At 40.0% G+C, this 14,195-nt stretch overlaps 1 protein-coding gene across 7 annotated transcripts in view; it reads right to left on the reverse strand.

Moving 5' to 3' along the window:
- Window positions 1-507: 507 nt before the first annotated feature.
- The window catches only part of LOC114545742 (sodium/potassium/calcium exchanger 2), a 59,372-nt gene continuing 45,684 nt past the window's right edge, over window positions 508-14,195 (reverse strand). For 6 of the 7 annotated variants that reach the window (XM_028564228.1, XM_028564225.1, XM_028564223.1 and 3 more), the window contains 4 exons: window positions 8,445-8,579; window positions 8,233-8,322; window positions 7,686-7,852; window positions 508-4,907 (listed from right to left, as the gene is read on the reverse strand). In XM_028564228.1, the coding sequence (XP_028420029.1) occupies window positions 4,658-4,907; window positions 7,686-7,852; window positions 8,233-8,322; window positions 8,445-8,579 (642 nt within the window). In that variant the 3' untranslated portion in view covers window positions 508-4,657. The remainder of the gene's footprint in view (window positions 4,908-7,685; window positions 7,853-8,232; window positions 8,323-8,444; window positions 8,580-14,195) is intronic. The other variant, XM_028564230.1, reaches the window with a different exon arrangement.

The raw sequence follows: 14,195 nt of genomic DNA on the forward strand, positions 1-14,195 counted from the left end.
GGTTGTAATCAGGTATAAGGAAGTGTTTATTAATGTATCTACAACTATAACTCCTCATGTAAACATGTTTATCACATGTGGATGATTTACCCAGTTTCATTTATACTTGTACACAGTATAAAATATAGCTGTCTCTAACATGTAACATGTCTCTGTCTGTTAAAATAAAGCACTACCTGGGTGCCCAGATGGCTCAGTTGGTAGAGTGGGCTTCCATATATAGAGGTTTACTCAACACAGCGGCTGTGGGTTTGACTCCGACCTGCGGCCATTTGCTGCATGCCATTCCCCCTCTCTCTCCCTTTTCATGTCTTCAGCTGTCTGAAAATGCCCAAAAAAATAATCTTAAAAAAAAAATAAAGCGCTACCAAATATTAAATAAGCCATTTACTAACATATAGCCTAAGGTCTGACAGTAATGTAAAACCAGCAAGCACATGTTGCATATTTGAATTATCATCTTTATTTGTTTTATTATATACTTTGTGTTTTTACATAAAGAGACATATTTCTTTTACACATATAGATTATATGGTTAATTTGTATCTGTATATATGTACACCTTAAATAAATCTTACAATAACACCAAGAAAATAAAACATTTACAGTGCAAGAATGTTCATTGGTGGTCAACTTTCATGGTCGCTTATCCTGGTGAACCACAATCAATGCCAAGCTCACATGTTAAACCGCTTAGCCTTTTGATTTTTTTTCTTTTAGTTTTTTCCTTCACCATTCGTGCTTTCACTTAAAAACACCATAGGAACTTTGGAGAAAGAAAAAAGTAATTGTTGTCTTGACAGTAGGTTTTTGCAGTGGAAGTGTGCAGGTACAGAATGCTCATGTTGGCTAAGTATAGTGGTAGCAAAATATCTGTTGACCTGTTGAAGCAATATTTAGACATTTTGGGAAACACACGTATTAGCCTTTATGCCGAGAGTTAGACAAGAAAATTGATACTGCTCTCATGGCTGTACGGTAAATATGATGCTACCACAAGCAAACGGTTAGCTTAGATTAGCACAAAGGCTGGAAACGGGGAAACAGCTAGCTTTGCCTGCACATAAACCAATGTAAAACCACACCTTGTTGTTTTTACACTTTTTTAGTTTTTTGAATGGATACAAACTAGATATAACGTGTTAGTTAGTTAGCTTTAGAGGTGCTTGTAGGTGGATTTTGCTACCTTTGGCTATAGAGAGTAGAGTTTAAAAATGTTAAAACAATGCTGATCTTTGATGTCAATGTACTTTAATGTTCTAATGTATTCACAATATATGCTGCAGCTGGGTTAGGCAGAAGAATTGTATCAATAACTTTAGACCCAATCAATATCCTTCCCTTTCATACGGATTCCTAAGCTCCTCAAGTTAATTAAATCATGTCTGACTGCTCTCCTACAGTTCAGAGGGGGTGACCCTTCTTTTGTCACACGGCAGGAAGAAACCCTTTGTTTATTTATCTTGGAGCTCAATCCTGCTGGTAGGCCAAGTAGATAAGACCAAAGAATGTTTATTCCTGTAGCTTGAAAAGAATTTACATTTCCACGTTATAACCTTCATCAATGACCGAGGGTAACCTTGAACACATATGAATTTAAAAATATGTCCTTCTTATAGGGGCACCGAAGAGATCCAATGGGATGCGCTCAGGAGCATGGACCAAATGAAGGACTAATGCAAAATGATCCTAAGCCACGTGGGGAAAATTAACCACCCACATCACCAGGAGAATATAGTGAGCAGCGTAGGAAAAGGGGACTGAAAAGGTGTTGATCCGTTAGGAGAGACCGCTATGTCAGCCCGCTGCAGTGTAAAACTTTTAGTTGTTTGTCATGACATTTTTATATTACATCTTTTTGTTAAATATTTATTGGACCAAGCCTCTCCTTTCTCAAAATCTGAAAACACAACAAGAGCCAGACTAGCCAGTTCCCAGCTTTTGTACTAAGCTAAGCTCAGCTAAAGTGCTAGCTCTATCTTTGTATTTACTGCACTGACATCAAAGTGGCATCCATCTTCTCATCTAACTTGGCAAGAAAGCAAAAAAGTGCATTTCCCCAAATGTCTAACTCTTCTTCTAAAGAATGGTGAGGTGAAGTGTTATGTTAAGAAGAGTGTGTGGGCGCTCTGAGGAAAGAGTTTAATGGGAAATGTGTGCAGGAGAATTTCACAAAGTACATGAGTCATCAATAGAAGCCTTAAATTGACTATGAATCTGTGTTGTGGAAATGTTCAAGGAGATATACGAGAGGACAAATAACAGTTTAACATATGAGTTTGGTTTGCATGAATGAAAGTTTTCTTTTACCTGTGCATTTGAAATCTTTGCCAAGTGTCAGAAAACACAGTACCCCACTATTGTTGAATTCAAGGAAGCAATATGGTAATTACAACTCTCGTTTTCTTAACAGATGCTGAACAAGCATGTTTACAGTGTAAAGCATGCGAATAAGATGTGGAGTAGTCTAAAAATAAATGCTCTTGAGTTGTCTTTTCGCTCAATAATACTATAATACTTAAGGGCCTCCAGCATATCATTATCCTTTCCCATCCACTATTAAAAAAAAATACATGTGTGAGCCATTTGTTTCTTGCAAAAAAAAATTATTTACAGAGTAAAACCAATAAGTTCTTGGTGTTTCTTTTTGAATGGATGCATAAAAGTGAACATATATAGTTGGTCTAAGCTCAGCTGTACAGTCAGTGGGTAACCAGCCCAAATTCCTTGCATGCATTTCCTCACACATTCAGAGAATCTATTTACTATTATTTTACAGTTACTCCGCTGCTGTACAGAGGCTGTGTTGAGGTAAAGCAGGTGTTACTGGCCAGCTCTAACAGGAAGGGGTCAGTTTTAGGAGGAAATGGCTGCACACTTTTTTTGTTGTAGGGTGTGAGACCACATCGGACAGGAAGGACAGTGAGGGACAGCAAGGACAGACGCATGGGGAGGGTCATGGGGGTGGGGTTGCGATTCTCAACGACACACACGGTATATTGCTGTTAAATTTGTGATTTCCACATTCTATGTAGCTTAAGGAGAGATTGTGATTATGATTTCTATTCCCAGTATAAAACACCGTTTGGTGTATATTTCTTTTTGCAATTAGTTGCAAAATACTGGTAGTATAACCTCTAGTCATAGATAAATATAAGGAATGGTCATTGTGTGATGACTTTAAATGCAGATTGCACACATGCACACAAAAGCACCTTTGATTAGAAAAGAAATTGCACAAGTTTGATAGATATCATTGACCATACATGTCGACACTTTCTACATAGAGACTGAGCACTGGTTTGCATGAAGAAGTTATGAAACATGTTTGAAAAAGTATACATTTAGGTATACGACTTCTTAAATGTTGATTGGTATTATTCACCTCCAAGTGTCTACTTTAACATGCAGTTGACTCCTTGAAACTACTACCCAGGAGCTTGACTAGCCAGTGAGTTGAGCCCAGTTCTACTGTGAACAAAGCACTACACATTGAATAATCTAAATCAACTATGACGCTTAAACACTGTTAAGTTTTTTTCAAATGTATTATTTTGACATTGACTTCATTACGGAACTTTTATGAGCCTAAGGTACTCATGCCTTTTTTTTTTCAACCAGTGAAAGATATTGAAGGCTAGCATATATTTTGAGAGGCTAAACTTCAATTAGGCTTTTTTTCTTCTCGTCTTTGTCAGTCGGTGCGTATGAAGCATGGAAAATTCTGTACAATCAGAAGAATGTGTGTTCAGTGGCAAAAGAACAAAAGAGGTGCAGATTGTCGAAATGGCTCTACATTGCCTAATACTGCTACAGTACATCTAATGCTACTTCTATATACTGTATTTCATGAAAATGAATCCAAAAATTTAAAAAAGAAGAATAATTCTCTGAAGAGACATTCAGTGGTGAAAAATGACATCCGGCAGGGGAGAGGGGAAGCTTAAACTCGCCATTGAGACTGAGCATTATGAATTAGCAAAATAAGAAATAAGAAGTTTGTCTGCCCAGCGAGACTGTTTCATCCCTTGTTGCTCAGGTGCAAAGCCCACAGGAGAGTCTTTTCGCTAAATACCATCAGACGGGAAACACTTTTCACCCACACAGGCTGCCAATTCCTCATCCACAAACTCCTATTCACTCTTGGCGACAGCATCTTAGTCTGTTGAACTAGTGTGTGTGTTCAAATATGCTCACAATTTCAGCTCAGCCACTGCATGGATTATTGAGAGTTTTATACAGCGCATCTCTTGTTTTTCCCCCCAAAGTTCACAGGAGGTCATCCTCCTCAACCTACCAGGCGTGGTCTGGATTCGAGCTCGTCTATTGACACTAATGGCATGCATAATGCTTCTATATTTGGCTGATACACACAGAACCTCCCCTCACCTGCTAATTAAATAATAATAAATAAAAATCCACTCAGGTTAGGCCTACGCTAAACCAGCCAAGCCCTAGACTTTTGCCCATGTGGGTTTAATCCCTCCTCGCCACCAACTGCTTTATTCTCTTGTCCAGTCTTCCTTATTCTTCTTTTTTATTCCTGGGGCGAAGGATCACAAAGGGTCGGGTGAGAGCGATGGCAGACAAGAAGTATGGTTGTGTTGGTGGTGGTTGTGGTGGTGACGAGGGAGAGTAAATGGGTCCTCCAAGATCCTCAGATGGAAACCGGACAGGTAATCACCTTGTCCTCCAGCATGACGCTGACCACCAGGAAGACGAAATACAGCATGAACATGATGAAGCCGAGCAGCTTGCTCATGCGCCACTTGCAGGCGGCGATGGAGATGATGACGAAGAGGAGCATGATGAAGAGGAGCACAATGGCACAGAAGAGGCCGTTAGAGCTGACTTGCACCGGTTTCAGTTCGTTGATAAAGGACCACATGAGCCAGGGGAACGGCAGTCTGCCAATACACAAACACAAGTTACAGTTGTTAAGCAATTATGCTTCATGTAATTCGACTCAACAATTTCTTGTCTTTCATAATTTTTTACAAATTCTATTGGGTCAAACCAAGCTTAAAATGGTATAATGAACAAGGATGCCCTAAATAAAAAGAGGAGCGTGAAACAGGTTTGTAACAGAATCGGTTTTCTGGTCAAGACTTGTTTTCATGTGGATATCAGGTTGCTTGCTTCATCTCTCACCTTGCTGCAGTGATGTAAGCACGATTTATAGTGGTATGTTAAGGGGTTACACATGTGTCCACGCTGTCATTATAATCACAATTATAAATTGTGGTAAACATAACTTATTACATGGAATACATCAGTGTGGTTGTGTGGTTTTGCTAACCTAATAAATCAAAAACTATGCCATGAGTATCTTTGGTGTAGTATCTCAAGTATAAAGCAAGCTGTAGAGGTGTACTCCAGGGTGTGTCAGTACACTGTGACATCACTGTTGGGTTACAAGTGCAACATAGTAGTGCGCCAGGAAATAGCCATATGCTTGCACTTTTAACTGACAAAGGCTACCACCTTCTCCTGCCTTCTCTCTCTTTAGTAGTGTCATTTCCACTATTGTCATGATACAGCATACAAAGGAGTTGGTATACTTTTGTTTATTTAACATAAAAAAATAATACACATGTAGCATCAACACAATTATCACAGTAAGTATTCTTGATTTTACGTTATCAGCTTCCGATAACTGCATGTCATGTTAGTATACCCTGCACGCTTGTGGCCTAAAAGGTGTAGTACTCAAAAACCTGAATACTTGAAAGATATAATCAATATATTTAGAGGTCTGGACCGGGTATAGCGAGGCAACATAACACTCAAACTTCCTGGCACTACAGCAAAGCACCCTTCTGACCGCACCTATCAGTGACCATGACCTTGAGTGGTGAGACGGGAAACTCACTCACATTTCACACATGAAACTCAATTGGAGACATTTTTCCACCGTTTGTTATGTTACTCTTTAAAGGGGTGATAGAATGCAAAACCGATTTTACCTTGTCATAGTTGAATAATGACAGTTTAGAGGGTAGGACATACATAGAACCTCTAAATCCCATTGACACCTCTTTTCTCTGCAAATCTCACAATTTGAAACTGCCTCTGAAAATGGGCAAATCTCAACAAGCCCCATAGTTGACGTCAACTATGGGGCTCTTCCTCATTTGGCTCTAGTCTCTCTCTTTGTCACGCCCCAACATTTTCATAGGCTACACAACCGACCTGAGATCAGTTAGTCTTCTGACTCTAGGTCGGGCAGATCTCTTGTATACATTGTTCATCTGCTATTTTACCATTCAATTCACTTCTGAGACTTTTTTATGCGAGAAATCAACAATGTAGAGGTCAAATATGGGCCATTTTACAAAAATGTATGTCTAATTGCAAATTTTGTCTGACTGTGTGTCGGAGTTCAGCGGCCAGTGCTGCTTCAAACTGTAAATATACATAAATTATATATAAATTAAGCTAACTATCCGTGATTTGTAGCTACACATAGTTAGGATTGAAGGGACAGTTGCAGCTAACGAAACACCTAGTCTTCACAAATATTCATTAACTTGAAATCGGACACCGTTGTTAGCTTTATAAGACATTTAGTTAGATGTTGTATAAGTGACATGATGAAATTCAAACTGTAAATATACTCGAATTACGCCGAAAATTAAGCTAACTATCCGTGATTTGTAGCTAGCTACACATAGCTAGGATTGAAGGGACAGTCGCAGCTAACGAAACACCTAGTCTTCACAAATATTCATTAACTTGAAATCGGACACCGTTGTTAGCTTTATAAGACATTTAGTTAGATGTTGTATAAGTGGCATGACATGTGTGTAACGTGGTAAGAGATTGCCTGTGTAACAAGCTCGCTGACCGCGCTCTCACTCTCAAACAACGGGCCATTTAGCTAGCAGGAAGAGGGGAGTTGCAGGCCCTGGAGCTCTGTCTATGAGTACCAAGTACCTCATAAGAGGCCGGGGTCTGTGAAGGAAGGCAGGCTGGGCGGCGAGGCAACACCGGCGGCTGAACTCCGACACACAGTCTTACCAAATTTGCAATTAGCCATCAATTTTCGTAAAACTGCCCATATTTGAGCTTTATATAGTTGATTTCTCGCTTAAAAAAATCCCAGAAGTGAATTTAATAACGAAATAGCCCGACAAACAATGTATAACTTTGAAGTGTCTGAAATATGAGACCTGCTGTCGATTCTCTGTGTTTCTATGTAGTTTGCTCAAACCAATCAGCGCGTAGCTCATTCGGAATATTCATGAGCATACCATATTTGGAAGAAAAGCTCTTGTTCCAAATAGAGCCATATTCACAGGGTAGTTAAGGGCCTAATAAAATAGCATTCGGGCAATTTTCAGCCCAACCAATGTTACATACCCCATTAGGAGACCTTAAGGAACAGTGTAAAAACCCTATATAATCATTCTATCATTCTATCACCCCTTTAAAGAACATATGACAAAAAATGGCTTTTGATGTTTCTGACTATTCTGACAGTATGCAAAGCAAACATTACAAGGAAAATTGAAAATGTAAAGACACAGACCTGGAGAAAAATACATATTCATCTATCAAACAAACATTGTATCATGTAAATGAGGCTTCAGGATTCATGGTTATAATGTTAAGGCAGATAATATGGTTAAAAAAACAAAACAGCACGACCATGCACAAACTCAAATCGTACTCAGATGGCGTACCCAACAGTAATGTCGAAGATGTTGGAGCCTACGGAGCTGGATACAGCCATATCACCAAGCCCCTTGCGTGCCACAATAACACTGGTGATGAGGTCAGGGATGGAGGTTCCAGCTGCTAATATAGTCAGGCCCATAATCTCCTCTGTAATCCCAATGGTATCTCCAACCTGCAAAAAAAAGGGGGGGGAAGGAAACTAAGCTTTGGGGTGAATAAAACCTAATCTTTTGTTCTAGCTATTTTAATTTTCTTGTGACGCTTGAAAGCTGTTGGAGGTGACAAAACTCTAGCTCTGACAATTTCTTTGTTTAAAGACAGCTGTAATTACTTATGAGTGGGTGGGTTATAGAATATGGTTTTATTTTCTAGGATGGGAAATGAAGAGAAAAGACGACTGTATCTTGCCTTTGTTTTTTTGTTTAAAGGATTATGCTTATGTTAGGATTTCACAGTGTTCTGGGACTGCTGTCATGATCACATAACACCCAATTAATTTTACAATGTCATGTCCTGGGGAGCGAGCAAGTCTTTGGCAACCGTGTACAGTACCTGGTGAGCCCACCACACCATTAGGTAGGAGAAACCTGCAATCCAGGTGATGGCACCCAGGAAGGTGATGGGGAAGAACTTTTTTGCCGTCTGAAAGGCAAAGAAGAAGAGAGAGCCAATAGTGAATTTCGAAACAGACGCACAAATAAGGACTCCACACACAACATTCTTGTTTCAAATTTTAAGAGAAGGAGGAACTCTGTCTCACACACCGGCTTCCTGACGTCAGGCAGCGTTATCCACAGGGGAAGGACGATAGGTATGATTAAGAGGTAGGTGAGGCGCTTGCGGTTGGACTCAGGCCAGGACAGGCTCAGAGGCTGGTCCTCCTCCTCCTCCTCCTCAGCCTGAGAGAGAGACAGCGAAGATGAGAAAGAGGGAGAGGAGATAAAGGTTACAAAACAGCCATGGGTAATACCGCTTATATTTTTGGTCTGGAGCTGCCACATAAGGCTGTCAGGGTCGACATGTTTGTCACACCATGTAGTGTAATCACTTGATGTTTAATTTACTATTTTGGAGTAAATAACAGCACATTGAGTTGAGTCATTTCATAACAATCTAAGTGTGTCCTTTAGCTCGATAACTTGTCTCATTGGTATACACTTCTACATAGCAAATATCCAGACAGGTAGGCAGCACTCTTGCAACACAAGCACTTAAAGAAAGACAACACAGAAATCGGCAGAAATTGATGGAAGGACATCAAAGTGCACGTGCCTTTGCACTGCGTTGACCTTAAGACAGAGGAGTCTGATGACCGTGATTTGGGAGATTGCACCGAGCCTAAAGGGCTCTTGCTCTCCATTTATCAGAGGGCTATTTCACAAAACCTAGATAGCGGATTAAACCAGGATTTCCCAGGTATCCCGGATGACTTAAGCCTTGACTCAGTTTCATGAAAGCAGAAGCAACCCGAGTTTCCATGGAGATTTATTCTGTGCAGTCAGGATTTATTAATAACTGGAGCTTTTTCTGTTCACTCAGCAGTGGGTTTACCCTATTGTCATCAGCCTGCAATAAAATACAACCGGTACATATTGCTGTTCAGTTAAATACTGTTATTATTTTAACATTGTGACCACTATTTTAAAACTTATGACAGTCTTTGGTGCGGTTATATTGCTGTATGAAGACTGCTGTTTATATTGTTAGAATATAGTATGACAGTTTAATAAAGTTTCAAATGTGTTTAAATGAAGTCAGTGATGAAGGGCAGTATATAAAGTGCTACTCTACATGTGTGTTTCTAACAATGGCTGACTGGTCAGAACTATATACATATAGATTAGATATAGATTTATTTCTTTTTCCATTCTTTCCATTTCTTTTTCCATTCTTTAACAATAAAGGATCATGTATATTACTCTTCCATGTGTATTTATTTGCCATTCTTAGCACACAATGTGTGTTCTGTCCAGTGAACTGGGACTATAATTTGAGAGGATTCTACAATTATAAAAACCTATCCTTATTGTACAATTATCCCAAATTATAGACTTAGTTCACTGGACCAGTAACTATATAGTTGAGGCTACTGTACATTCATAAACTAACAGGGAGAATTACTGATGAATACTCTGTGTTACAGTCATGTTTACAGTGTGCATTGAGTTTATCATTTAACTATTTTTATAGTTTCTAGATTTTAGAGATTTTCAGCGTTTTTCTTTTCTATATCCATACGAGGAAGCAAAGCATACGCGAAGAAGCAAACACGGATAAAACAGTGAGGAATTGCGTGGCAGACAATAGCAATCGGACTGAATGATAAAAATAGACATTTACAAACCACTTCTCTTAACTACGCACCAACCCAGGATGCACTGATTAGACTAGGTCAAGCCTGCTTTATCGCTTATCCTGGATTTATAAATTCTGCTTTTGTAAAACAGCCCTCTGGGGCTCATCACTGCGGACTGCTGATACTGGCTACACCGGCAGACCCCCGTGGTCTGATTGGCCCTGCCATTGGAATGCCAAGTGAGCCAAAGGCTGTCACCTCTCTGCAGATCAGCATAAAATAAGCTGTCATTGTCTGAAGATGACACATACTGAGGTACTGGCAAGAAAGACAACTACATCATCTTTTTTATGGCATTAGCCTACCATACCTGTTTAGCTTTTGTGCCTACTGCTGCAAAAGCAGACTCTCAATTAAACATTTTGCCACTTGTAAACTTTCATTTAATAATAACAACAAAGCCTTCTGAGAGAAACATGTCTTAGGTCCCTTTGAATCCAATTATACAGGATGCTAAGGAGCCGTGGGAAAAGCAAGTCCACACAGGCAGATCTGAGCAGAACACACTGTAGACCTACAGTAGAATTTGTCTCTTGCCCTTTTGAAAGTGGTGTTAGCCAATGTGCAAAGAAACTGCAGCAAAAAAAGGGTGCAAAAGACATACTGTAGACTGGACAGAAAAACATATAGCAGGGCAGATGTTGATACAGACGTTGCTCAGTAAATAATAATTTTCTCAAGAAAATCATTTAAGTCTGAACAGCTTTGATAACATCAGCTAAGCATGCCCAGAGAGGGAAGCAGAAATCTTTAAAGATGGCGACTGCACAAATCATGAATCATATGGAGCTTATCCTGCTGTGACAGCTACTGCTGTTGAGTATTGCCTGGTAACCTTGGTAATCAGAGCTGCCAAACAAAAGGCAGAGCTTGCATCACTTATGCTCAGCATTTTGATTTCTCCTCCATATCCAGATGGCTGCATTGTTGTCTAAAACCAAAAACCTGAGGCTTCAGAAAGATCAATTCTAAACCACATCCACTGCTTTTTATAGATGTAAAGATCCAAGGTTTTCATCAGTGTTACTATGTGTTGACTGCAGTGTGTGTGGGATAATAATAGCAACAGCAACTCCTTCTTATGTACTAGCAGGAAGCCTGGCATTATATTGCATGCTTGCCCTGCAGCTCTTCATGGATATGTTGACTGCATGCAGGTGACTGTTTCTAGTTGACATTGCACACTGTGAGTCTGTCATTTATCTATTTATGCTTTACCCGCTTTCTCTCCTAAAGTACCCCATAGAGATGGTGCTCCCTACTCTGAGTTGGTTCCCAAATGCCAGCCCCTTGGGGGTTTTTCCTGCCCTGTGGTTCCTCAGTTGGCAACACTGCCAACTCCGAGCTTAAAGGCACTGACTTTTACCAGGCCCCATGGAGCTGCGAGGGGAGGCGTGACATTTGCTATTTTTTCTCTTCCCGGAGGGAAGCATGTGTGCTGGCACCTGGTGTGAGGCAACAAAGCTACAAGAGTTGAAATGGTCATAAAAACATGTAAGCACATAAGCACAGCGGCAAAAAGACTGCACCCTGATGCATTTGCATTACTTTGTTGATCCAACTTTTAATATCATGGAATGGACAGAATGCAGCCATCTATCTGAAATTACTTTGATCTTTCCATGTCCAATACTCTATCTGAATAGTTTTATGGTATTCACACAGCACAGGTGTAATCTGACAAACAGAAGCTCATTCACTCATTTACTTTAATAGTTTGGCTTTTATTGACTTATAATAAATCTTTATTGATGTACTACTGTAACATTTGCAATGGTGTGAATATCGGCATCTGCTATTTGGAATTATTTTTTAACAAAGACCCCATCTGGATATGGAATTCTCATTTAGCAAAAAGGAAAGTGAACAGATCTGATGTTACTTCCTCCCTGAAACCCATGCTACACACACCCTCTTTAAAAAATAATTTTAGTTATGATAGAGATAGAGATGAGTCTCAAATCCCTGTAGGTTATGATTTTCTTTAGTTTCCCAGTATGTTATTAAAAGTGATTACAGGAGCTTTATGCTCTCATAAATGTTCAAAATGTGTGCTGAAAGTAGAAAATCCAGAATGTATTTTAACAGAACAATTTGCTGTGAGTCATACCCTGAATGTGCCCATCATTCACCCATCAAGAAAAAAACATTATTAAATTAGAACCAGATGAAAGTATACCATACAATATTGCTTTTATGAAAGAAAAACCCTTTCATTTCGGAAATATTGCAGTATAATGATCATTGCAGTCAGCACAGCTCTCAAAAGGTTTTAACAACAACAAAAATGGAGTCAGGAAATTGCTCTATAAGTCTGCTGACGATTTTAGTTTGACCTTAACTATCTCCTTATTCCCCAATCTTGGATTCCAAGGCATCCAGGAGGAATTGAACAATTAGTATGACGGGGCTCTGGCGGTATATGAAGGTGTGAGCTGCTTCCTGCTACTTCCTGGCTGACACAGACAGGTGCACTGTGGGACACACCTCTAAAAATAGCTGCATGTACAATTAGGGCTCCTGCACACTGCCTGCGTGGCGTGAGCGTGTCAGCTGCGTGGCGTGTCCGTTTTTATTTCGGCTCCCACGTTAACAGGTTAGAGCTTGCACACTGCCTGCGTGACACGCACGTCTCGAAAACGCGTGCATGCTAGAAATAGAACCGATGCCTATTTTTCACGCGACACGCAAGCGTGTTGGAAGCGTTTCCAGGCAAAATTGAATAGGAACAGATGTTTAATATGTCATTTTGATGTTTGAAAGTCTCTAGGTTTGGACATAAATGCAGATATAAATGTAATTAAAAAAATAATAATAAATTATCGATTTTCAAATATTGCACCTGTCAATACAGAACAAAATATTCTGGAGCCTATTTTGCCGTCAGTACTGCCAACGTTGTCTTTGCTGTAATCAAATCAGTATATATTTATGTTTAACATGAAGTATACTACTGCTTGAGTGCAGTAAATTTCCACAACTTTCTCCCCATATGTCGAACAAGGGTGATCCAAATCACGTGACTTTTTTCTAGTTCAAACTGGACACTTTCAAGAGAATTTTATTCGTAAAGACTATTATTAACCCAAAAGTGAGAGATCAATCTGAGAACAAATGGAATAGATCAATACACACATGGTCATGATGTCAATCAGGGCTCATCTTTTTCTTTTTTTAAGATTCTTTTTTGGCCATTTTAGGCCTTTAATTTACAGGATAGCTGAAGACATGAGAGGGGAGAGGGGGGGTATGACATGAAGCAAAGGGCCGCAGGTCGGAGTCGAACCCGGGCCCGCTGCGTCGAGGAGTAAACCTCTATATATGGGTGCCCGCTCCACCAAATGACCTATCCGGGCGCCCGAATCATGGCTCATTTTAAGTTGTGCAGTCTATTCTGGGAAGCTCCTGTATGCATCCACACCAGTCTGTATTTATAGACGACTGTATCTTAGCTCAGAGGAATGCTGTATGTTAAAGTGCTACAGTATCTATTGTTTAGGTGCAGAAAGATCTAATTTTGTAAGACTCATTCAGTTCATACAGATTTGAAAAACACTTTTTTAGTATACTTTTGTTTTAGTATTTGCAAATCCTTTCAATAAAAAGTGTGAAACATAAATATATATATATAAAAAAAACTGCATCAGATTAACCCAAAGAACAGCCTATGAAATTAGTTTTAGGGCATGAGAAAACATATTAGGGAAATGTGGGTGTGTAGAGCTGAGACTTGAAAACAAATTATGTTAGAGAAAATGATTTATCTGAAACTAAATATTTCAGCCCCCAATACCAAATTGAAAATACAACTTTTTGCCCAGTGAATGGTAGCAGAATTGGGTCTGTCTTGGGGTTACTCTTGGTCAATGAAACAAGTGAGAATCCAGCAGGATGACCGACGCAGGCATCTCCTCTGCCTGCTTCCCTCTCAGTGTGCGTCTTTGAATTGCTGCCCTTTTGCCCCAGGACCGTCTGTTGGCCTGGCGGCTCGCTGCGTCCCGCCATCATCGCTCATGCCAGCACAACTGCTGCAGGTGCCATTCGGCTCTCTGTGCCTGGCCGTACGTCAAAGACTGTGTGTTGGGGCATGTGTGCGAGTGTGTTCATTTGGGGCACCCAGCGGCGCGGAGCAGCAGGTGAGTGAGGAGTGTGATTACAG

The sequence above is a fragment of the Perca flavescens genome, chromosome 19 (genome assembly GCF_004354835.1).
Source record: "Perca flavescens isolate YP-PL-M2 chromosome 19, PFLA_1.0, whole genome shotgun sequence".
NCBI classification, from domain to species: domain Eukaryota; kingdom Metazoa; phylum Chordata; class Actinopteri; order Perciformes; family Percidae; genus Perca; species Perca flavescens.